The 27,947-nt window shown below is 46.1% G+C and overlaps 1 protein-coding gene across 5 annotated transcripts in view; it reads left to right on the top strand.

Moving 5' to 3' along the window:
• The window catches only part of LOC134345467 (cilium assembly protein DZIP1L-like), a 237,246-nt gene that overhangs the window by 59,071 nt on the left and 150,228 nt on the right, over window positions 1–27,947 (top strand). For all 5 annotated transcript variants that reach the window (XR_010017710.1, XM_063046168.1, XM_063046170.1 and 2 more), the window contains 2 exons: window positions 2,345–2,375; window positions 3,540–3,581. Coding sequence is in view for 4 of the 5 variants with exons in the window: in XM_063046168.1 (XP_062902238.1) it covers window positions 2,345–2,375; window positions 3,540–3,581 (73 nt within the window). In the remaining variant the exon portion in view is untranslated. The remainder of the gene's footprint in view (window positions 1–2,344; window positions 2,376–3,539; window positions 3,582–27,947) is intronic.

Below are 27,947 nucleotides of genomic sequence, written 5' to 3'. Positions count from 1 at the left end.
TACCACTAGCTTGACGACATTTAACCACAGACGCACACATCAGAGAAATGAACCCTTTAGCCCACTGAGTCTGGGCCAACCATTAGACACCTATTTAGGCTAATCTGTTCTGTCCACTTTCCCATTAGCTCCCTCCCCATATTCTACCACTTACCTCCACTTTAGGGCAATTTACAGTGACCAATTAATCTAACAAGTTGCATGTCTTTGGGAGGTGGGAGGAAACCAGAGCCCCCCATGGAAACATGCATGCGGTCACAGGGCGAATGTGCAAACTTCACAGACAGCACCGAAGGTCAGGATTGAACACGGGTCTTTGAAGCTGCAACGCTCTGCTGCTCCTTGTCTGATTGAGCTTGAGGTAGGATTTGCTAAATTTCGCTTTCTGTCATTGTTTGTAGAACTGAGTGGTTGGCTGTGTCTCATCAATGGGTGTTAAGAGTCAGTGTGACTTGAATTATGTGTAACTTTGATCAATAAAGGGTAGTGGGATATTGTTCCAGCGAGTTATTAGTCAACAAAGTTGTTAATTTCATGTATCCCTGCCGGAACCGATTTCCTTTAACTTCCTATTTCCATTTAGCACCTCTTTCCCATGGTTTCCCGTCCCTTGTCCCATGTCCTTTATCTTCTTTCCTTCAGCCAATCCCCATATGTCACCTGACTCTTTCTGCACCAGACATTTCCCAATCCACTGCTCACTCTACCTACTTCCCATGTGACACTTTCCACACTTACAATTCTCTACACACTGAATTGGTCCTATATCGCCCTTTCCACTGCACCCCCACACTGCCTACCAAGTCCGCTGGCTCTCAAACTATCCTTGGTGAGACCTCCTGTCTTTTGCTTCCACACAACCTATTGTCTTTTGTCCAAAGCTCCTTATGCCATGCTTGTGACTTGGTTGTAAAGATGAAGACCACATTGCCATTACTCATTTCTGGCATTGTTTACTGCTTGCATTTCAGGGTTCTGCTTTAGGGGAGACTGGATCCCTGTACTGGTAACTATTCTGGATGTTCCCCAGATGTCATGTCCACTCTATTTAAAAGCTTTGCCTGAATTCTGTCATCAGCTGCTCCACACTCCAAGCGATCCTGTAACTTACAAGCTGAAATAATATTGAAATTGTACCTAGTCCCACTGCTCTTTGCTCGACCACATTTTCACCAAATTTTCCCTCTAGTCCCTGGTGCTGGTGCAGAACTTGTACAGTAGTTTTTTTGAATCTGTAAAAATATTGGAATAAAATGCCACCTCAAAGTTTTTACTATATTCTCCTTGCCACCACTTTGTCCTGCATTCCCTCTCTGGCCACCTATAGAAACCCCCCATTGCCTCTTGGTGGGCTGCAGATATGGTGAAATTGTATGTACAGTACAAAGATACTAGCTAGAGAGCAGCAGCAACACCACTTTGTGGAGAGTTTAGCAATAAACTGAAGAAGCACATAGACATAGCGACAAAGCAAGCAAATGACATTTAACTTAGAAGAGTGAAGTGATATGTTTTGAAACGAATAGTGAGAACCAACATAAGCTAAATGCTTCAACCTTAAAGGAATGGAGGAATTTAAAAACTTGTGGTGGTCACATGCAAAAACATGTAATGGCATTTAAAAAACAACTTAAGCCATTCTTTGCAAATAGATTGCAAAGCTAGGAATTGATGTGCCGTTGTAGATCACTTGGCTAGGTTATATGGTTCCTTTCCAGGAAGCATATTTTAGCATGGATATTGTTTGGTTACAAGGGAGACCTATGAGAACAATGTATACAGGATGAGGATATGTGGAAGTTTTGGAGAAAGTGGTATGATCCATTTTCTAATGGAGAAGATTAAGAAGAAAACTGTTAGTGTTCAAAGTCTTTTCAGAAGTGCTAGGATTATTGAGAGCAGAAAAATAACTTAAAGTAATCTAACATGTTCCAGTCTTGCCCCAGATGTGTTTGGTGGGATTGTGTGGAAACTGCTTTATACTGCAGCCAACCACACCTCGGGGGGATTTAATGAGAAAACAGAGAGAGGGCTTTACTCCAGTTCTAACCCATGGTTTACCTGTTCTAGGTAAGTCTGGTTTGGATAGAGCTGAACTCTGACCTGGCTTAACTGGAAGAACATGGAACTAAACAGCTGAAAAGGAAGGTTACTAATTCAATGGTGCTTGTGATTGAATCCTTTCAGGCCATGCATCACTCATAACTCCTTAAAAACTATTCACCTTCCCATTTACCTTGATTTGCTCCTTATAGGGAAAGAACTGTAGGAAGCTCAAAGTGCAGTTTGTATTGACAAGGTGATTAAATTTCTAGTTGTGACATTCTGAAATGTTTTATTGCAGATCAAGAATCTTTCTGCTCAACCGATTCAAGGTAAGAATTAAAATTTTCTACCTGAGTCTTTACCTGTTCATCCTTCCATCCCACCGTATGTATGGGCTGAGGGAAAGTTAGAGCTGGGAGCTGGACGCTCTGGTTCACCACCTGCCTTCCTTTACTGTATCCACATGTTTCCAAGTATTTATAAAATTTTCCCTTGACAATTACCTATGAATGGGTACCCCAAATTGTAACCACTTGGTTCGTGAAGCTATATTTATTTCATGGCAGCTTTGATCCATTTTCTATTCACTCAAAAATTTCCCTCTAGTTGTTGGCCTTTCCGTCACCGAGGACACTTTCCCTTTACTTATTGAATCTGAAACTGACTTTAAATAGCTTTCTTGTCTGTCCTGATAACCTTCTCTGATCTACAATAACCCTAGTTACCATCAGGTAGAAGGTACAGAGGCCTGAAGGCACACACTCAATGATTCAGGAACAGCTTCTTCCCCTCTGCCATCCAATTTCTAACTGGACATTGAAACCATGAACACTACCTCACGCCTTTCTTTTAATTTCTGTTTTTGCACTATTTGTTTTAATTTAACTATTTAATATATAAACACATACACACATACATATACACTTACTGTAGTTCAGTTTCTTCTATATTTACGATGTATTGCATTGTATGCTGCCACAAAGTTAATAAATTTTATACATATGCTGGTGATATTAAACCTGATCCTGGTTCTGATTCCTTAACTTCTTGTTCTTAGTCTCATTCTGATGAATCCCTTTCATCCTTTCTCTGAGACCATCACATCCTTCTGGTGGATCTGAATTGATGCACAACCTCCTCCATCAGGATCCCATCATCTCTATTAACTGCTCAGTTAACTTCTGCAGACTTTAGCTGTTACCTCTGGCCTTCTGTCTTGAACACTGGTTAAAATTGAACTGCTATCTTCTTCCACTTTAACCTCAGTCGAATCAGAGGTGGTAACCGGTGATTATTAGAGCTGGCAATGGGCAGACTTTGTAATGGAGTGCAGCTGTAGTCGGAAGCTTATCTCAGTGTCAAACAGAGAGTTCACAGTTAGCAGAGTGGTGATCAAGGGGATGGCTTCCACTTGAAGTGGGTTTAACATGGCAATGAGAGAGTTCGAGTATCGTGGACTGCATGACTTTTCTAAAATGTGGTTTATTTCCCAGCTGCTGCCGAGAGCCAAGATTCAGAATCTGAGAAAGATGACGGTAGGTTCCAGCTGAAGATATTTCCACCATCAGGGCAACCCAAGGCAGTGCGAGTGAGAGTAAGAGACGGCCAAATAAAAAGAGAACTATTACAATATTGATATCGAGTAACACTCAGCAAAGAGCAGGAAGTTGGTAGAGTCATGCTGAACTCTTCACCTGTTGCTCTCTAAAGCCAGACAGTCTGCAGGACACAGGTCATTCATCCTCCATTCTGATAGATATTCTTCTGACTGCTGCCCAGCAGATTGTGCAAGTGGCCTGGTAAATCCACACCCTCAGTGCCACTCCTGCCACCCTCAATGCCACCCTCAGGGACACTCCTGCCACCCTCAATGCCACCCTCAGTGCCACTCCAGCCACCCTCCAAGCCACTCCTGCCACCCTCACTGCCACACCTGCCACCCTCAGTGCCACTCCAGCCACCCTCGATGCCACTCCTGCCACCCTCAGTGCCACTCCTGCCACCCTCAGTGCCACTCCTGTCACCCTCGACGCCACTCCTGCCACCCTCCAAGCCACTCCTGCCACCCTCACTGCCACACCTGCCACCCTCAATGCCACCCTCAGGGACACTCCTGCCACCCTCAGTGCCACACCTGCCACCCTCGATGCCAGTCCTACTCCAAGAAACATGACATCCTCCAGCAGGACTGACGCATACCCCAGATCCCCTGAGCCACTCTCCAGACAAATCACTCCCCATGCTACACCCCCTGTGTGGCCTGGAGAGGGCGCTTTCAGGAGAGCAGGTCTACAAGTAAGTGCTGATGTAACTGTATGAGATGTTGAAAGGAAAGCAGGCTTCTGGTTTTTTTTAAAGAGTATCAATGAAAGTACACATTTCAGGCAATATTATATAAATAAGTGTTGTGGCAATCTTGTCACTTCCTAGCAACTTCCTATTTCACCGCCTCCACTCTCTCATTGTCACTAATACCCGTTCCCCCACTCTCTCATAGTCACTAATACCCATCCCTACTCTCTCATTGTCACTAATACCCTTTTGCCCACTGTCTCATTGTCACTGATACCCAATCGCCCACTCTCTCATTGTCACTAATACCGGTTCCCCCACTTTCTCATAGTCACTAATACCCGTTCCCCCACTTTCTCATTGTCATTAATACCCCTTTCTCCACTCTCTCACTGTCACGAATACCCATTCCCCCCACTCTCACTGTCACTAATACCCGTTCGCCCACTCTTTCACTGTCACTAATACCCGTTCCCCCATTCTCTCACTGTCACAAATACCCGTTCGTCCACTCTCTCATTGTCACTAATATCCGTCCCCACTCCTCATTGTGACTAATACCCATTTCCCACTTTCATTGTCACTAATACCCATCCCTACTGTCTCATTGTGACTAATACCCGTTCCCCCTTTCTCATTGTCACTAATACCCATCACCACTCTCTCATTGTCACTAATACTCGTCCCCACTCTTTCATTGTCATTAATACCCGTTCACCCACTCTCTCATAGTCACTAATATCCGTTTCCCCACACTCATTGTCACTAATACATGTCCCCACTCTCTCATTGTGACAAATACACATTCCCCCACTCTCTCATTGTCACTAATACCCATTTCCCCACATTCATTGTCACTAATACCCATCCCCACTCTCCCATTGTCACTATTAGCCATTCCCACTCTCTCATTGTCACTAATACCCATTCCCCCACTCTCTCATTGTCTCTAATACCCATTCCCCCACTCTCATTGTCACTAATACCCGTCCCCACTCTCTCATTGTCTCTAATACCCGTTCACCCACTTTATCATTGTCACTAATAACCCTTTCCCCACTCTCTCATTGTCACTAATAACCCTTTCCCCACTCTCTCATTGTCACGAATACCCATTCACTCACTCTGTCATTGTCACTAATACCCATTCCCCCACTCCCTCATTGTCACTAATACCTGTTTGCCCACTCTCTCATTGTCACTAACACCTATCCCCACTCTCCCATTGTCACTAATAGCCATTCCCCCACAGTCTCATTGTCACTAATACCTTTTCGCCCACTCTCATTGTCACAAATACCCGTCCCCACTCTCTCATTGTGACTAATACCCGTCCCCACTCTCTCATTGTCACTAATACCCATTCTCCCACTCTCACTGTCACTAATACCCGTTCCCCCACTATCTCACTGTCACTAATACTCGTTTGCCCTCTCTCTCACTGTCACTAGTATCCATTTGCCCACTGTCTGATTGTCACTAGTACCCGTTCGCCCACTGTCTCATTGTCACTAATACCCATCGTCCCACTCTCTCACTGTCACTAATACCCATCCCCATTCTCTCATTGTGACTAATACCCATCCCCACTCTCTCATTGTCACTAATACCCGTCCCCACTCTCTCATTGTCACTAATACCCGCTCCGCACTCTCATTGTCACTAATACCCATTCCCCGACTTTCATTGTCACTAATACATGTCCCCACTCTCTCATTGTCACTAATACCCATTCCCCCACTCTCTCATTGTCTCTAATACTCATTCCCTCCACTCTCATAGTCACTAATACCTGTCCCCACTCTCTCATTCTCACTAATACCCGTACCCACTCTCTCATTGGCAATAGTACATGTCCCCACTCTCTCATTGTCACTGATATCCATTGCCCCACAGTCATTGTCACTAATACATTTCCTCGCTGTATCATTGTAACTAATACCCATTCTCCCACACTCATTGTCACTAATACCTGTTCCCCCACTCTCATTGTAACTAATACCCATCCCCACTCTCTCACTCGCACTAATACCCGTCCCCACTCTCTCATTGTCACTAATACCCATTCTCCCACTCTCTCATTGTCACAAATACCCGTTCCTCCACAGTCATTGTCACTAATATATGTCCCCACTCTCTCATTGTCACTAATACCCATCCCCACCCTTTGATTGTGACTAATACCCATTCCCCACTTCCATTGTCAGTAATACATGTCCCCACTCTCTCACTGTCACCAATGCCCATTACCCCTCTCTCATTGTCACTAATACCCGTCCCCACTCTCTGATTGTCACTAATACCCGTCCCCACTCTTTCATTGTCACGAATACCCATTCCTACACTCTCATAGTCACGAATACCCATTCCCCCACTCTCGTTGTTACTAATACCATCCCCACTCGCTCAATGTCACTGATACCAGTTTCCTCACAGTCATTGTCACTAATACCTATCCCCACTCTCTCATTGTGACTAATACCCATTCCCCACTTTCAATGTCAGTAATACATGTTCCCCCACTGTCGTTGTCAGTAATACCCGTCCCCACTCTATGATTGTCACTAATACCCGTCCCCACTCTCTCATTCTCACTAATACCTGTCCCCATACTCTCACTCTCACTAATATCCGTTCCCCCACTCTCTCATTGTCACGAATAACTGTTCCCCCACACTCATTGTCACTAATACATGTCGCCACTCTCTAATTGTCACTAATACCCGTTCGACCACTCTCTCAGTGTCACTAATAACCGTTCGCCCACTCTCTCACTATCACGAAGACCCGTTCGCCCACTCTCTCAGTGTCACTAATACCCGTTCGCCCTCTGTCCCCCTGTCACTAATACCCGTTCGCCCACTCTCTCAGTGTCACTAATACCCATTCGCCCTCTGTCTCCCTGTCACTAATACCCGTTCGCCCACTCTCTCAGTGTCACTAATACCCATTCGCCCTCTGTCTCCCTGTCACTAATACTCGTTCGCCCACTCTCTCAGTGTCACTAATATCCGTTCGCCCACTGTCTCATTGTCACTAATAAACCCGACCCCCGTTCTCTCACTGTCACTAATACCTCTTTCCCCACTTTCTCATTGTCACTAATACCCACTCCCCCACTCTTTCATTGTCACTAATACCCATTCCCCTACTTTCATTGTCACTAATACTCCTTTCCCCACTCTCTCATTGTCATTAATACCTCTTTCCTCACTCCATTAATTGTCACTAATACCTCTTTCCTCACTCCCTCATTGTCACTAATACCCAATCCCCCAATCACTCATTGTCACTAACACCCATCCCCACTCTCTCATTGTGACAAATACACATTCCCCCACTCTCTCATTGTCACTAATACCCATTTCCCCACATTCATTATCACTAATACCCATTCCCACTCTCCCATTGTCACTATTAGCCATCCCCCCACTTTCATTGTCACTAATACCCATCCCCACTCTCTCATTGTCACTAATACCCGCTCCGCACTCTCATTGTCACTAATACCCATTCCCCGACTTTCATTGTCACTAATACATGTCCCCACTCTCTCATTGTCACTAATACCCATTCCCCCACTCTCTCATTCTCACTACCTGTACCCACTCTCTCATTGGCAGTAGTACATGTCCCCACTCTCTCATTGTCACTGATATCCATCGCCCCACAGTCATTGTCACTAATACATTTCCTCGCTGTCTCATTGTAACTAATACCCATTCTCCCACACTCATTGTCACTAATACCTGTTCCCCCACTCTCATTGTAACTAATACCCATCCCCGCTCTCTCACTCTCACTAATCCCCGTCCCCACTCTCTCACTCGCACTAATACCCGTCTCCACTCTCTCATTGTCACTAATACCCATTCTCCCACTCTCTCATTGTCACAAATACCCGTTCCTCCACAGTCATTGTCACTAATATATGTCCCCACTCTCTCATTGTCACTAATATATGTCCCCACTCTCTCATTGTCACTAATACCCATCCCCACCCTTTGATTGTGACTAATACCCATTCCCCACTTCCATTGTCAGTAATACATGTCCCCACTCTCTCACTGTCAGCAATGCCTATTACCCCTCTCTCATTGTCACTAATACCCGTCCCCACTCTCTGATTGTCACTAATACCCGTCCCCACTCTTTCATTGTCACGAATACCCATTCCTACACTCTCATAGTCACGAATACCCATTCCCCCACTCTCGTTGTTACTAATACCATCCCCACTCGCTCAATGTCACTGATACCAGTTTCCCCACAGTCATTGTCACTAATACCTATCCCCACTCTCTCATTGTCACGAATGCCCATTCCTCCACTTTCATTGTCACTAATACGCTTCCCCACTCTCTCATTGTGACTAATACCCATTCCCCACTTTCAATGTCAGTAATACATGTTCCCCCACTGTCGTTGTCAGTAATACCCATCCCCACTCTATGATTGTCACTAATACCTGTCCCCACTCTCTCATTCTCACTAATAACCCTTTCCCCACTCTCTCAGTGTCACTAATACCCGTTCGCCATCTGTCTCCCTGTCACTAATACCCGTTCGCCCACTCTCTCAGTGTCACTAATACCCGTTCGCCCACTGTCTCATTGTCACTAATAAACCCGACCCCCGCTCTCTCACTGTCACTAATACCTCTTTCCCCACTTTCTCATGGTCACTAATACCCATTCCCCCACTCTTTCATTGTCACTAATACCCATTCCCCTACTTTCATTGTCACTAATACTCCTTTCCCCACTCTCTCATTGTCATTAATACCTCTTTCCTCACTCCATTAATTGTCACTAATACCTCTTTCCTCACTCCCTCATTGTCACTAATACCCAATCCCCCAATCACTCATTGTCACTAACAACCGTCCCCACTCTCTCATTGTGACAAATACACATTCCCCCACTCTCTCATTGTCACTAATACCCATTTCCCCACATTCATTGTCACTAATACCCATTCCCACTCTCCCATTGTCACTATTAGCCATCCCCTCACTTTCATTGTCACTAATACCCATCCCCACTCTCTCATTGTCACTAATACCCGCTCCGCACTCTCATTGTCACTAATACCCATTCCCCGACTTTCATTGTCACTAATACATGTCCCCACTCTCTCATTGTCACTAATACCCATTCCCCCACTCTCTCATTGTCTCTAATACTCATTCCCTCCAATCTCATAGTCACTAATACCTGTCCCCACTCTCTCATTCTCACTACCTGTACCCACTCTCTCATTGGCAGCAGTACATGTCCCCACTCTCTCATTGTCACTGATATCCATCGCCCCACAGTCATTGTCACTAATACATTTCCTCGCTGTCTCATTGTAACTAATACCCATTCTCCCACACTCATTGTCACTAATACCTGTTCCCCCACTCTCATTGTAACTAATACCCATCCCCGCTCTCTCACTCTCACTAATCCCCGTCCCCACTCTCTCACTCGCACTAATACCCGTCCCCACTCTCTCATTGTCACTAATACCCATTCTCCCACTCTCTCATTGTCACAAATACCCGTTCCTCCACAGTCATTGTCACTAATATATGTCCCCACTCTCTCATTGTCACTAATATATGTCCCCACTCTCTCATTGTCACTAATACCCATCCCCACCTTTTGATTGTGACTAATACCCATTCCCCACTTCCATTGTCAGTAATACATGTCCCCACTCTCTCACTGTCAGCAATGCCTATTACCCCTCTCTCATTGTCACTAATACCCGTCCCCACTCTCTGATTGTCACTAATACCCGTCCCCACTCTTTCATTGTCACGAATACCCATTCCTACACTCTCATAGTCACGAATACCCTTTCCCCCACTCTCGTTGTTACTAATACCATCCCCACTCGCTCAATGTCACTGATACCAGTTTCCCCACAGTCATTGTCACTAATACCTATCCCCACTCTCATATTGTCACGAATGCCCATTCCTCCACTTTCATTGTCACTAATACGCTTCCCCACTCTCTCATTGTGACTAATACCCATTCCCCACTTTCAATGTCAGTAATACATGTTCCCCCACTGTCGTTGTCAGTAATACCCATCCCCACTCTATGATTGTCACTAATACCCGTCCCCACTCTCGCATTCTCACTAATACCCGTTCGCCCACTGTCTCATTGTCACTAATAAACCTGACCCCCGCTCTCTCACTGTCACTAATACCTCTTTCCCCACTTTCTCATTGTCACTAATACCCATTCCCCCACTCTTTCATTGTCACTAATACCAATTCCCCTACTTTCATTGTCACTAATACCCCTTTCCCCACTCTCTCATTGTCATTAATACCTCTTGCCTCACTCCATTAATTGTCACTAATACCTCTTTCCTCACTTCCTCATTGTCACTAACACCCGTCCCCACTCTCTCATTGTGACAAATACACATTCCCCCACTCTCTCATTGTCACTACTACCCATTTCCCCACATTCATTGTCACTAATACCCATTCCCACTCTCCCATTGTCACTATTAGCCATCCCCCCACTTTCATTGTCACTAATACCCATCCCCACTCTCTCATTGTCACTAATACCCGCTCCGCACTCTCATTGTCACTAATACCCATTCCCCGACTTTCATTGTCACTAATACATGTCCCCACTCTCTCATTGTCACTAATACCCATCCCCACTCTCTTATTGTCACTAATACCCATTCACTCACTCTGTCATTGTCACTAATACCCATTCCCCCACTCTCTCATTGTCACTAATACCTGTTTGCCCACTCTCTCATTGTCACTAATACCTATCCCCACTCTCCCATTGTCACTAATAGCCATTCCCCCACAGTCTCATTGTCACTAATACCTTTTCGCCCTCTCTCATTGTCACAAATACCCGTCCCCACTCTCTCATTGTGACTAATACCCGTCCCCACTCTCTCATTGTCACTAATACCCATTCTCCCACTCTCACCGTCACTAATACCCGTTCCCCCACTATCTCACTGTCACTAATACCTGTTCCCCCACTATCTCACTGTCTCTAATACTCGTTTGCCCTCTCTCTCACTGTCACTAGTATCCGTTTGCCTACTGTCTGATTGTCACTAGTACCCGTTCGCCCACTGTCTCATTGTCACTAATACCCATCCCCCACTCTCTCACTGTCACTAATACCCATCCCCACTCTCTCATTGTCACTAATACCCGTCCCCACTCTCTCATTGTCACTAATACCCATTCTCCCACTCTCTCATTGTCACTAATACCCATTCGCCCACTGTCTCCTTGTCACTAATAAACCCCACCCCCGCTCTCACTGTCACTAATACCTCTTTCCCCACTTTCTCATTGTCACTAATACCCATTCCCCCACTCTTTCATTGTCACTAATACCCATTCCCCCAATCACTCATTGTCACTAACACCCGTCCCCACTCTCTCATTGTCACTAATACCTGTTTGCCCACTCTCTGATTGTCACTAATACCTATCCCCACTCTCATTGTCACTAATACCTGTCTCCACTCTCTCATTGTCATTAATACCCATCTCCACTCTCTCATTTTCAGTAATACCCATCTCCACTCTCTCATTGTCACAAATACCCGTCCCCACTCTCTCATTGTGACTAATACCCGTCCCCACTCTCTCGTTGTCACTAATACCCATTCTCCCACTCTCACCGTCACTAATACCCGTTCCCCCACTATCTCACTGTCACTAATACCCGTTCCCCCACTATCTCACTGTCTCTAATACTCGTTTGCCCTCTCTCTCACTGTCACTAGTATCCGTTTGCCTACTGTCTGATTGTCACTAGTACCCGTTCGCCCACTGTCTCATTGTCACTAATACCCATCCCCCCACTCTCTCACTGTCACTAATACCCATCCCCACTCTCTCATTGTGACTAATACCCATCCCCACTCTCTCATTGTCACTAATACCCGTCCCCACTCTCTCATTGTCATTAATACCCGCTCCGCACTCTCATTGTCACTAATACCCATTCCCCGACTTTCATTGTCACTAATACATGTCCCCACTCTCTCATTGTCACTAATACCCATTCCCCCACTCTCTCATTGTCTCTAATACTCATTCCCTCCACTCTCATAGTCACTAATACCTGTCCCCACTCTCTCATTCTCACTAATACCTGTACCCAGTCTCTCATTGGCAATAGTACATGTCCCCAATCTCTCATTGTCACTGACCCCATTCATTGTCACTGATAACTGTCCCCACTCTCCCATTGTCACTAATAGCCATTCTCCCACTTTCATTGTCACTAATACACATTCCCGACTCTCTCATTGTCACTAATACCCGTCCCCACTCTCTCCTTGTGACCAATACCCGTTCCCACTCTCTCAGTGTGACTAAAACCCATTCCTCTCTTCATTGTCACTAATACCCATCCCCATGCTCTCATTGTGACTAATACCCATTTCCCTCTTTCATTGTCACTAATGCCCATTCCCCTCTTCATTGTCACTAATACCCAACCCCACTCTCTCATTGTGACTAATACCCTTTCCCGACTCTCTCATTGTCACTAATACCCGTCCCCACTCTCTCCTTGTGACTAATACCCGTTCCCACTCTCTCAGTGTGACTAAATCCCATTCCCCTCTTCATTGTCACTAATACCCATTCTCGTACTCTCACTGTCACTAATACCCGTTCCCCCACTCTCACTGTCACTAATACCCGTTCGCCCTCGTCTCAATGTCACTAACACCCATTAGCCAGCTGTCTCATTGTCATTAATACCCGTTCGTCCAGTCTCTCACTGTCACTAATACCTGTTCCCCCATTCTCTCGCTGTCACTAGTACCCATTGGCCCACTCTCTCACTGTCAGTAATATCCGGCCCCCCACTATCGCACTGTCACTAATAAGTATACGCCCACTCTCTCACTGACACTAATACCTGTTCCCCCACACTGTCATTGTCACTAATACCCGTTTTCCCACTCTCTCCCTGTCACTACTACCCATCTCTACTCTCCCATTGTCACTAATACCTGTTCGCTCACTCTCTCACTGTCACTAATACCCATTCACCCACTCTCTCATTGTCACTATTACCCATTCTCCCAGTCCCTCATTATCACTAATACCTTTTTGCCCACTCTCTCATTGTCACCAATACCCAATCCCCCACTCTCATTGTCACTAATACCTGTTTGCCCACTCTCTCATTGTCACTAATACCTATCCCCAATCTCTCATTGTCACTAAGACATGTCCCCACTGTCTCATTGTCACTAATACCTATCCCCACTCTCTCATTGTCACTAATACTGTTCCTGTTTTCCCAATGTCACTACTAGCCATTCCCCCACTTTCATTGTCACTAATACCCATTCCCCCACAGTTTCATTGTCACAAATATCTATCCCCACTCTGTCATTGTCACAATACCCCTTCCCCCACTCTCTCATTGTCACTAATACCTGTTACCCCACATTCATTGTCACTAATAACGGTCACCACTCTCCCATTGTCGCTAATAGCCATTCCCCCACTCTCATTGTCACTAATACCCATTCCCCCACTCTCATTGTCACTCATACGTATCCCCACTCTCTCATTGTCACTATTACTCGTCCTCACTCTCTCATTATGACTAATACCCATTCCCCCCTTCATTGTCACAAATACCCATCCCCTCTCTCTCATTGTGACTAATACCCGTCCCGACTCTCTCATTGTCACTTAATACCTTTTTGCCCACTCTCTCATTGTCAGTAATACCCAATCCCTCACTCTCATTGTAACTAATACCTGTTTGCTCACTCTCTCATTGTCACTAATACCTATCCCCAATCTCTCATTGTTACTAATACCTATCCGCACTCTCTCATTGTCACTAATACCCGTCCCCACTTTCCCATTGTCACTAATAGCCATTCCCCCACTTTCATTGTCACTAATACCCATTCTCCCACTCTCACTGTCACTAATTCCCGTCCCCCACTCTCACTGTCACTAATACCCGTTCGCCCACTGTCTCATTGTCACTGATACCCATTCGCGCACTGTGCCATTGTCAGTAATACCCCTTTGTCCACTCTCTCACTGTCACTAATACACGTTCCCTCATTCTCTCACTGTCACTAATAGCGGTTCGCTCACTCTCTCACTGTCACTAATACCTGTTCCACCATTCTCTCACTGTCACTAATAGCCGTTCGCCCACTCTCTCACTGTCACTAATACCTGTTCGCCCACTCTATCATTGTCACTAATACCTGTTCGCCCACTCTCTCATTGTCACTAATTCCCGTTCCCCCACACTATCATTGTCACTAATACCCATTCCCACTCTTTCATTGTCACTGATATTCATTCCCCCACTCTCATCGTCACTAATACCTGTCCCCACTCTGTGATTGTCACTAATACCCGTCCCCACTCTTTCATTGTCAAGAATACCCATTCCTACACTCTCATAGTCACGAATACCCATTCCCCCACTCTCATTGTCACTAATACCAATTCCCCCACTCTCGTTGTCACTAATACCCATCCCCACTCTCTCAATGTCACTGATACCAGTTTCCCCAGTCATTGTCACGAATGCCCATACCCACCCTCTTATTGTCACGAATACCCATACCTCAGAATCTCATTGTCACAAGTACCCGTCCCCACTATCTGACTCTACTAATACCCATTCTCCCACTCCTCATTGTCACTAATACCCATCACCACTCTCTGATGGGCACTAATACCCATTCCCCTACACTCATAGTCACTAATACCTGTCCCCACTCTCTCATTCTCACCGGTACCCATCCCCACTCTCTCATTGTCGCTAATACCCGCCCCACTCTCTCATTGTCACTATTGCCCATTCCTCCACTTTCATTGTCACTAATACGCTTCGCCAATCTATTATTGTGACTAATACCCATTCCCCACTTTCAATTTCAGTAATACAAGTTCCCACACTGTCATTGTCTCTAATACCCGTCCCAACTCTCTGATTGTCACTAATACCCGTCCCCACTCTCTCATTCTCACTAATACCCGTCGCCACACTCTCACTCTCACGAATACCCGTTCCCCCACTCTCTCACTGTCACGAATAACCATTCCCCCACACTCATTGTCACCAATACATGTCCCCACTCTCTAATTATCACTAATACCCATTCGACCACTCTCTCATTGTCACTAATACCTGTTCTCCCACTCTCTCATTGTCACTAATACCCATTCCCCACTCTCTCACTGTCACTTATACCCATTCGCTCACTCTCTCACTATCACTAATACCTGTTCGCCCACTCTCTCAGTGTCACTAATACCCGTTCGCCCACTATCTCATTGTCACTAATAACCCGTCCCCCCGCTCTGTCACTGTCACTAGTACCCATTCCCCCACTCTCTCACTGTCACTAATACCCATTCGCCCACTGTTTCATAGTCACTAATGCCCCTTCCCTCACTCTGTCATTGTCACCAATACCCCCTTCCCTACTCTCTCGTCACTAATACCTCTTTCCTCACTTTCTCATTGTCACTAATAGCCATTGCCCCCACTCTCTCAATGTCGCAAATACCCCTTTCCCCGCTCTCTCATTGCCACTTATACCCATTCCCCCACTCTCTTATTGTCACTAATTCCCATCCCCATTCTCCTATTGTCACTAATAGACAGCCCCCCACTCTATTGTCACTAAAACCCATCCCCACTCTCTCATTGTCACTAATACCTATCCCCACTCTGTCATTGTCACAAAACCCGTTTCCCCCACTCTCTCATTGTCATTAATACCTGTTCCCCCACATTCATTGTCACTAATACGCGTCCCCACTCTGCCATTGTCACTAATAGCCATTCCCCCACTTTCATTCTCGCTAATACCCATTCCCCCACTCTCATTGTCACTAATACCCATCCCCACTCTCTCATTGTCACTAATACCCATTCGCCCACTGTCTCATAGTCACTAATACCCGTTCGCCCAGTGTCTCATTTTCACCAATACTCCTTTCCCTACTCTCTCATCACTAATACCTCTTTCCCCACTTTCTCATTGTCACTAATAGCCTTGGCCCCCAGTCTCTCAATGTCGCAAATACCCCTTTCCCCGCTCTCTCATTGGCACTTATACCCATTCCCCCACTCTCTTATTGTCACTAATTCCCATCCCCATTCTCCTATTGTCACTAATAGACAGCCCCCCACTCTATTGTCACTAAAACCCATCCCCACTCTCTCATTATCACTAATACCCATTCCCCCACTTTCATTGTCACTAATACCCCTTTCCCCACTCTCCGATTGTCACTAATACCCATCCCCATTCTCTCATTGTCACTAATACCTATTCCCCACATTCATTGTCACTAGTACCCATCCCCACTCTCTCATTGTCACTAATGCCTATCCCCACTCTGTCATTGTCACAAAACCTGTTGCCCCCACTCTCTGATTGTCACTAATACCTGTTCCCCCACATTCATTGTCACTTATACCCGTCCCCACTCTGCCATTGTCACTAATAGCCATTCCCCCACTTTCGTTCTCGCTAATACCCATTCCCCCACTCTCATTGTCACTAATACCCATCCCCACTCTCTCATTGTGACTAATACCCATCCCCACTCTCTCAATGTGACTAATACCTGTCCCCAGTCTCTCATTGTCACTAATACCCATTCTCCCACTCTCACTGTCACTAATTCCCGTTCCCCCACTCTCACTGTCACTAATACCCGTTTGCCCACTGTCTCATTGTCACTAATACCCGTTCGCCCACTGTCCCATTGTCAGTAATACCCCTTTGTCCACTCTCTCACTGTCACTAATACACGTTCCCCCATTCTCTCACTGTCACTAATAGCCGTTCGCCCACTCTCACTGTCAGTAATACCCGTTCGCCCACTCTATCATTGTCACTAATACCTGTTCGCCCACTCTCTCATTGCCACTAATTCTCGTTCCCCCACACTGTCATTGTCACTAATACCCATTCGCCCACTGTCTTATTGTCACCAATACCCATCCCCACTCTCTCGTTGTCACTAATACCCGTTCACTGACTGTCTCATTGTCACTAATACCTGTTCCCCCACATTCATTGTCACTAATACCCGTCCCCACTCTGCCATTGTCACTAATAGCCATTCCCCCACTTTCATTCTCGCTAATACCCATTCCCCCACTCTCATTGTCACTAATACCCATCCCCACTCTCTCATTGTGACTAATACCCATCCCCACTCTCTCATTGTCACTAATACCCATTCCCACTCTCTCATTGTCACTGATATTCATTCCCCCACTCTCATCGTCACTAATACCTGTCCCCACTCTGTGATTGTCACTAATACCCGTCCCCACTCTTTCATTGTCAAGAATACCCATTCCTACACTCTCATAGTCAAGAATACCCATTCCCCCACTCTCGTTGTCACTAATACCCATCCCAACTCTCTCAATGTCACTGATACCAGTTTCCCCAGTCATTGTCACGAATACCCATACCCACTCCTCATTGTCACTAATACCCATCACCACTCTCTGATGGGCACTAATACCCATTCCACTACACTCATAGTCACTAATACCTGTCCCCACTCTCTCATTCTCACTGGTACCCATCCCCACTCTCTCATTGTCGCTAATACCCGCCCCACTCTCTCATTGTCACTATTGCCCATTCCTCCACTTTCATTGTCACTAATATGCTTCGCCAATCTATTATTGTGACTAATACCCATTCCCCACTTTCAATTTCAGTAATACAAGTTCCCACACTGTCATTGTCTCTAATACCCGTCCCAACTCTCTGATTGTCACTAATACCCGTCCCCACTCTCTCATTCTCACTAATACCCGTCGCCACACTCTCACTCTCACTAATACCCGTTTCCCCACTCTCTCATTGTCACGAATAACCATTCCCCCACACTCATTGCCACCAATACATGTCCCCACTCTCTAATTATCACTAATATCCATTCGACCACTCTCTCATTGTCACTAATACCCGTTCCCCCACTCTCACATTGTCACTAATAACCCGTCCCCCCGCTCTGTCACTGTCACTAGTACCCATTCCCCCACTCTCTCACTGTCACTAATACCCATTCGCCCACTGTCTCATAGTCACTAATACCCATTCCCCCACTCTCTCATTGTCAGTAATACCCGTTCGCCCACTCTATCATTGTCACCAATACCCCCTTTCCTACTCTCTCGTCACCAATACCTCTTTCCCAACTTTCTCATTGTCACTAATAGCCATTGCCCCCACTCTCTCAATGTCGCAAATACCCCTTTCCCCGCTCTCTCATTGCCACTTATACCCATTCCCCCACTCTCTTATTGTCACTAATCCCCATCCCCATTCTCCCATTGTCACTAATAGACATCCCCCCACTCTATTGTCACTAATACCCGTCCCCACTCTGCCATTGTCACTAATAGCCATTCCCCCAATTTCATTCTCGCTAATACCCATTCCCCCACTCTCATTGTCACTAATACCCATCCCCACTCTCTCATTGTGACTAATACCCATCCCCACTCTCTCAATGTGACTAATACCTGTCCCCAGTCTCACATTGTCACTAATACCCATTCTCCCACTCTCACTGTCACTAATTCCCGTCCCCCCACTCTCACTGTCACTAATACCCGTTCGCCCACTGTCTCATTGTCACTAATACCCGTTCGCCCACTGTCCCATTGTCAGTAATACCCCTTTGTCCACTCTCTCACTGTCACTTATAAATGTTCCCCCATTCTCTCACTGTCACTAATACCCGTTCCACCAGTCTCTCATTGTCACTAATACCCATTCGCCCACTGTCTCATAGTTACTAATACCCATTCGCCCAGTGTCTCATTTTCACCAATACTCCTTTCCCCACTTTCTCATTGTCACTAATAGCCATGGCCCCCAGTCTCTCAATGTCGCAAATACCCCTTTCCCCGCTCTCTCATTGCCACTTATACCCATTCCCCCACTCTCTTATTGTTACTAATCCCCATCCCCATTCTCCCATTGTCACTAATAGACATCCCCCCACTCTATGGTCACTAATACCCGTCCCCACTCTGCCATTGTCACTAATAGCCATTCCCCCACTTTCATTCTCGCTAATACCCATTCCCCCACTCTCATTGTCACTAATACCCATCCCCACTCTCTCATTGTGACTAATACCCATCCCCACTCTCTCAATGTGACTAATACCTGTCCCCAGTCTCACATTGTCACTAATACCCATTCTCCCACTCTCACTGTCACTAATTCCCGTCCCCCCACTCTCACTGTCACTAATACCCGTTCGCCCACTGTCTCATAGTCACTAATACCCGTTCGCCCACTGTCCCATTGTCAGTAATACCCCTTTGTCCACTCTCACTGTCACTAATACCCGTTCGCCCACTGTCTCATAGTCACTAATACCCATTCGCCCAGTGTCTCATTTTCACCAATACTCCTTTCCCTACTCTCTCATCACTAATACCTCTTTCCCCACTTTCTCATTGTCACTAATAGCCATGGCCCCCAGTCTCTCAATGTCGCAAATACCCCTTTCCCCGCTCTCTCATTGGCACTTATACCCATTCCCCCACTCTCTTATTGTCACTAATTCCCATCCCCACTCTCTCATTATCACTAATACCCATTCCCCCACTTTCATTGTCACTAATACCCCTTTCCCCACTCTCCAATTGTCACTAATACCCATCCCCATTCTCTCATTGTCACTAATACCTATTCCTCACATTCATTGTCACTAGTACCCATCCCCACTCTCTCATTGTCACTAATACCTATCCCCACTCTGTCATTGTCACAAAACCTGTTGCCCCCACTCTCTCATTGTCACTAATACCTGTTCCCCCACATTCATTGTCACTAATACCCGTCCCCACTCTGCCATTGTCACTAATAGCCATTCCCCCACTTTCGTTCTCGCTAATACCCATTCCCCCACTCTCATTGTCACTAATACCCATCCCCACTCTCTCATTGTGACTAATACCCATCCCCACTCTCTCAATGTGACTAATACCTGTCCCCAGTCTCTCATTGTCACTAATACCCATTCTCCCACTCTCACTGTCACTAATTCCCGTTCCCCCACTCTCACTGTCACTAATACCCGTTCGCCCACTGTCTCATTGTCACTAATACCCGTTCGCCCACTGTCCCATTGTCAGTAATACCACTTTGTCCACTCTCTCACTGTCACTAATACACGTTCCCCCATTCTCTCACTGTCACGAATAGCTGTTCGCCCACTCTCTCACTGTCAGTAATACCCGTTCGCCCACTCTATCATTGTCACTAATACCTGTTCGCCCACTCTCTCATTGCCACTAATTCCCGTTCCCCCACACTGTCATTGTCACTAATACCCATTCGCCCCTTGTCTCATTGTCACCAATACCCATCCCCACTCTCTCGTTGTCACTAATACCCGTTCACTGACTGTCTCATTGTCACTAATACCCATTTGCCCACTGTCTCATTGTACCTAATACCCATTCTCGCACACTCACTGTCACTAATACCTGTATCCCCATTCTCTCGCTGTCACTAATAACCGTACGCCCACTCTCTCACTGTCACTAATACCCGTTCCCCGACACTGTCATTGTCACTAATACCCATTCGCCCACTCTGTCACTGTCACTAATGCCCATCTCCAATCTCTCGTTGTCACTAATACCTGTTCTCCCACTGTCTCATTGTCACTAATACCCATTCCCCCACTCTCTAATTGTCACTAATACCCATTTACCCACTGTCTTATTGTCACTAATACCCATTCTCCCAGTCCCTCATTGTCACTAATACCTGTTTGCCTACTCTCATTGTCACTAATACCTGTCCCCACTCTCTCATTGTCACTAATACCCGTCCCCACTCTCTCATTGTCACTAATACCCATTCCCCCACTCTCTCATTGTCACTAATACCCATTCACCCACTGTCTTATTGTCACTAATACCCATTCTCCCAGTCCCTCATTGTCACTAATACCTGTTTGCCTGCTCTCATTGTCACTAATACCTGTCCCCACTCTCTCATTGTCACTAATACCCGTCCCCACTCTCTCACTGTCACTAATACCCATTCACCCACTCTCTCATTGTCACTAATACCCATTCTCCCAGTCCCTCATTGTCACTAATACCTTTTTGCCCACTCTCTCATTGTCACCAATACCCAATTCCCCACTCCCATTGTCACTAATACCTGTTTGCCCACTCTCTCATTGTCACTAATACCTATCCCCAATCTCTCATTGTCACTAAGACATGTCCCCACTGTCTCATTGTCACTAATACCTATCCCCACTCTCTCATTGTCACTAATAGCCGTCCCCATTTCCCAATGTCACTAATAGCCATTTCTCCACAGTCTCATTGTCACAAATGTGTATCCCCTCTCTGTCATTGTCACAATACCTCTTCCCCCACTCTCTCATTGTCACTAATACCCGTCCCCACTCTCCCATTGACACTAATAGCCATTCCCCCACTTTCATTGTCACCAATACTCATTCCCCCACTTTCATTGTCACTAATACCCATTCCCCCACTCTCATTGTCACTCATATGCATCCCCACTCTCTCATTGTGACTAATACCCTCCCCCCGCTCTCATTGTGACTAATACCCATTTCCCTCTTTCATTGTCGCTAATACTCATCCCCACTGTCTCATTGTCACTAATAGCTTTTTGCCCACTCTCTCATTGTCACTAATACCCAATGCCCCACTCTCATTGTCACTAATACCTGTTTGCCCACTCTCTCATTGTCACTAATACCTATCCCCAATCTCTCATTGTCACTAAGACATGTCCCCACTGTCTCATTGTCACTAATACCTATCCCCACTCTCTCATTGTCACTAATACCAGTCCCCACTTTCCCATTGTCACTCATAACCATTCCCCCTCTTTCATTGTCACTAATACCCATTCCCCCACAGTCTCATTGTTACGATACCTGTTTGCCTACTCTCATTTTCACTGATACCTGTCCCCACTCTCTCACTGTCACTAATACCCATTCACCCACTCTCTCATTGTCACTAATACCCATTCTCCCAGTCCCTCATTGTCACTAATACCTTTTTGCCCACTCTCTCATTGTCACCAATACCCAATTCCCCACTCCCATTGTCACTAATACCTGTTTGCCCACTCTCTCATTGTCACTAATACCTATCCCCAATCTCTCATTGTCACTAAGACATGTCCCCACTGTCTCATTGTCACTAATACCTATCCCCACTCTCTCATTGTCACTAATAGTCGTCCCCATTTCCCAATGTCACTAATAGCCATTTCTCCACAGTCTCATTGTCACAAATGTGTATCCCCACTCTGTCATTGTCACAATACCTCTTCCCCCACTCTCTCATTGTCACTAATACCCGTCCCCACTCTCCCATTGACACTAATAGCCATTCCCCCACTCTCATTGTCACTCATATGCATCCCCACTCTCTCATTGTAACTAATACCCTCCCCCCGCTCTCATTGTGACTAATACCCATTTCCCTCTTTCATTGTCGCTAATACTCATCCCCACTGTCTCATTGTCACTAATAGCTTTTTGCCCACTCTCTCATTGTCACTAATACCCAATCCCCCACTCTCATTTTCACTAATACCTGTTTGCCCACTCTCTCATTGTCACTAATACCTATCCCCAATCTCTCATTGTCACTAAGACATGTCCCCACTGTCTCATTGTCACTAATACCTATCCCCACTCTCTCATTGTCACTAATACCAGTCCCCACTTTCCCATTGTCACTCATAACCATTCCCCCTCTTTCATTGTCACTAATACCCATTCCCCCACAGTCTCATTGTTATGAATACCTGTTTGCCTACTCTCATTTTCACTAATACCTGTCCCCACTTTCTCATTGTCACTAATACCCGTCCCCACTCTCTCATTTTCACTAATACCCATTCCCACTCTCTCATTGTCACTGATATTCATTCCCCCCCTCTCATCGTCACTAATACCTGTCCCCACTCTGTGATTGTCACTAATACCCGTCCCCACTCTTTCATTGTCAAGAATACCCATTCCTACACTCTCATAGTCACGAATACCCATTCCCCCACTCTCGTTGTCACTAATACCCATCCCAACTCTCTCAATGTCACTGATACCAGTTTCCCCAGTCATTGTCACGAATACCCATACCCAATCTCTTATTGTCACGAATACCCATACCTCACAATCTCATTGTCACAAGTACCCGTCCCCACTCTCTGACTCTACTAATACCCGTTCTCCCACTCCTCATTGTCACTAATAACCCGTCCCCCCGCTCTGTCACTGTCACTAGTACCCATTCCCCCACTCTCTCAGTGTCACTAATACCCATTCGCCCACTGTCTCATAGTCACTAATACCCATTCCCCCACTCTCTCATTGTCAGTAATACCCGTTCGCCCACTCTATCATTGTCACCAATACCCCCTTTCCTACTCTCTCGTCACTAATACCTCTTTCCCCACTTTCTCATTGTCACTAATAGCCATTGCCCCCACTCTCTCAATGTCGCAATACCCTTTCCCCGCTCTCTCATTGGCACTTATACCCATTCCCCCACTCTCTTATTGTCACTAATTCCCATCCCCATTCTCCTATTGTCACTAATAGACATCCCCCCACTCTATTGTCACTAAAACCCATCCCCACTCTCTCATTATCACTAATACCCATTCCCCCACTTTCATTGTCACTAATACCCCTTTCCCCACTCTCCGATTGTCACTAATACCCATCCCCATTCTCTCATTGTCACTAATACCTATTCCCCACATTCATTGTCACTAGTACCCATCCCCACTCTCTCATTGTCACTAATACCTATCCCCACTCTGTCATGGTCACAAAACCCGTTTCCCCCACTCTCTCATTGTCACTAATACCTATTCCCCCACATTCATTGTCACTAATACCCGTCCCCACTCTGCCATTGTCACTAATAGCCATTCCCCCACTTTCATTCTCGCTAATACCCATTCCCCCACTCTCATTCTCACTAATACCCATCCCCACTCTCTCTTTGTGACTAATACCCATCCCCACTCTCTCAGTGTGACTAATACCTGTCCCCAGTCTCTCATTGTCACTAATACCCATTCTCCCACTCTCACTGTCACTAATTCCCGTCCCCCCACTCTCACTGTCACTAATACCCGTTCGCCCACTGTCTCATTGTCACTAATACCCGTTCGCCCACTGTCCCATTGTCAGTAATACCCCTTTGTCCACTCTCTCACTGTCACTAATACACGTCCCCTCACTCTATCATTGTCACTAATACCTGTTCGCCCACTCTCTCATTGCCACTAATTCCCGTTCCCCCACACTGTCATTGTCACTAATACCCATTCGCCCACTGTCTCATTGTCACCAATACCCATCCCCACTCTCTCGTTGTCACTAATACCCGTTCACTGATGGTCTCATTGTCACTAATACCCATTTGCCCACTGTCTCATTGTCACTAATACACAATCACCCACTCTCTCATTGTCACTAATGCCTGTTCCCCCACATTCATTGTCACTAATACCCATCCCAACTCTCCCATTGTCGCTAATAGCCATTCCCCCACTTTCATTGTCACTAATACCCATTCCCCACTCTCTCATTGTCATTAATACCCGTCCCCACTCTCTCATTGTACCTAATACCCATTCTCGCACTCTCACTGTCAGTAATACCCGTTCGTCCACTCCCTCACTGTCATTAATACCTGTTTCCCCATTCTCTCGCTGTCACTAATACCCGTTCCCCCATTCTCTCGCTGTCACTAATAACCGTACGCCCACTGTCTCACTGTCACTAATACCCATCTCCACTCTCTCGTTGTCACTAATACCTGTTCGCCCACTGTCTCATTGTCACTAGTACCCATTCCCCCACTCTCTAATTGTCACTAATACCCATCCCCACTCTCTCATTATCACTAATACCCATCCCCACACTCTCATTGTCACTAATACCTGTTCCCCCACATTCATTGTCACTAATACCCGTCCCCACTCTGCCATTGTCACTAATAGCCATTCCCCCACTTTCATTCTCGCTAATACCCATTCCCCCACTCTCATTGTCACTAATACCCATCCCCACTCTCTCATTGTGACTAATACCCATCCCCACTCTCTCAGTGTGACTAATACCTGTCCCCAGTCTCTCATTGTCACTAATACCCATTCTCCCACTCTCACTGTCACTAATTCCCGTCCCCCCCACTCTCACTGTCACTAATACCCGTTCGCCCACTGTCTCATTGTCACTAATACCCGTTCGCCCACTGTCCCATTGTCAGTAATACCCCTTTGTCCACTCTCTCACTGTCACTAATACACGTTACCCCATTCTCTCATTGTTACTAATACCCGTTCGTCCACTGTCTCATTGTCACTAATACCCATCCCCACTCTCTCACTGTCACTAATACCCATTCGCCCACTGTCTCACTGTCACTAATACCCCTTCCCAGACTTCGCGTAGTATCTCACTGTCACTAATACCCGTTCCCCCATTCTCTTACTGTCACTGATACCCATTAGCTCCCTCTCTCACTGTCACTATTAACCATTCGCCCACTCTATCATTGTCACTAATACCCGTTCGCCTACTCTCTCATTGTCACTAGTACCCGTACGTCCACTGTCTCATTGTCACTAGTACCCATTCAACCTCTGTCTCATTGTCACTAATAGCCCTTTCCCCACTCTCTCACTGTCACTAATACCCATTCCCCCACTCTTTCACTGTCACTAATACCCGTCCCCCACTCTCTGATTGTCACTAATTCCCATTACCCCACACTCTCATTGTCACAAATACCTGTTCCCCACTCTCTCATTGTCACTAATACCCTTTCCCCACACTGATTGTCACTAGCACCCATCCCCACTCTCTCACTTTCACTAATACCCGTTCCACCACTCTCTCATTGTCACTAATAACTGTTCCCCCACATTCATTTTCACTAATACCGGTCCCCACTCTCTCATTGTCACTAATACCCCTTTGCCCACTCTGTCATTGTCATTAATACCTATCCCCACTCTCTCATTGTCAGTAATACATGTCCTCACTCTCTGATTGTCACTAATACCCATCCCCACTCTCTCATTGTCAGTAATACCCGTCCGCACTTTCCCATTGTCACTAATACGGATTCCCCTGCAGTCTCATTGTCACTAATACCTGTTTGCCCACTCTCTCATTGTCATTAATATCTATCCCCACTCTCTCATTTTCACTAATACCTGTCCCCGCTCTCTCATTGTCACTAATACCCATTCCCCCACGCTCATTGTCACTAGCACCCATCATCACTCTCCCATTGTCACTAATAGACATCCCCCTACTTTCATTGTCACTAATACCCATTCCCCCACTCTCATTGTCACTAATAACCATCCCCAATCTCTCATTACCACTAATACCCGTCCCCACTCTCTCATTGTGACTAATACCCATTCCCCCCTTTATTGTCACTAATTCCCGTTCCCCACTCTCTCACTGTCACTAATACCCCTTCCCCACTCTTTCACTGTCTCTCATACCCGTTCGCCCACTCTCTCACTGTCACTAATACCCATTCGCCCTCTGTCTCACTGTCACTAATACCCGTTCGCCCACTCTCTCACTATCACTAATACCCATTCCTCCACTCCCTGATTGTCACTAATACCTGTTTGCCCACTCCCTCATTGTCACTAATACCTATCCCTACTGTCTCATTGTCACTATACATGTCCCCACTCTCTCATTTTCACTAATACCCATTCCCACTCTCTCATTATCACTAATACCCGTCCCCACTTTCCCATTGTCACTAATAGCAATTCCCCCACTTTCATTGTCACGAATACCCATTCCCCCACAGTCTCATTGTCACTAATACTTGTTCGCCCACTCTCATTTTCACTAATATCGATTCCCCCACACTCATTGTCACTACAACCCATCACCACTCTCTCGTTGTCACTGATATCTATCCCCACTCTCTCATTGTCACTAATAGCCATCCCCATTTTCCCAATGTCACTAATACCCATTCCCCCACTCTCTCACTGTCACTAATACCTGTTTCCCCACTCTATCATGGTCGCTAATACCCGTTCCCCACTCTCTAATTGTCACTCATACCCGTTCCACCACTCTCTCATTGTCACTAATACCCAATCCCCCACCCTCATTGTCACTAATACCTGTTTGCCCACTCTCTCATTGTCACTACTACCTATCCCCAATCTGTCATTGTCACTAAGACATGTCCACACTATCTCATTGACACTAATACCTATCCCCACTCTCTCATTGTCACTAATATCTGTCCCCACTTTCCCATTGTCACTCATAGCCTTTCCCCCTCTTTCATTGTCACTAATACCCATTCCCACACACTCATTGTCATTAATACCCATCCCCACTCTCTCATTGTCACTAATACCCATTCCCACTCTCTCATTGTCACTAATACCCGTTCCCCCACTCTTTCATTGTCACTGATACTCACCCCCCACTCTCATCATCACTAATACCTGTCCCCACTCTCCCA

The sequence above is a fragment of the Mobula hypostoma genome, chromosome 4, assembly GCF_963921235.1.
Source record: "Mobula hypostoma chromosome 4, sMobHyp1.1, whole genome shotgun sequence".
Classification (NCBI taxonomy): domain Eukaryota; kingdom Metazoa; phylum Chordata; class Chondrichthyes; order Myliobatiformes; family Myliobatidae; genus Mobula; species Mobula hypostoma.
The sequence above is the reverse complement of the archived record's forward strand: the minus strand, read 5'-3'. Positions and strand labels throughout refer to the sequence as shown.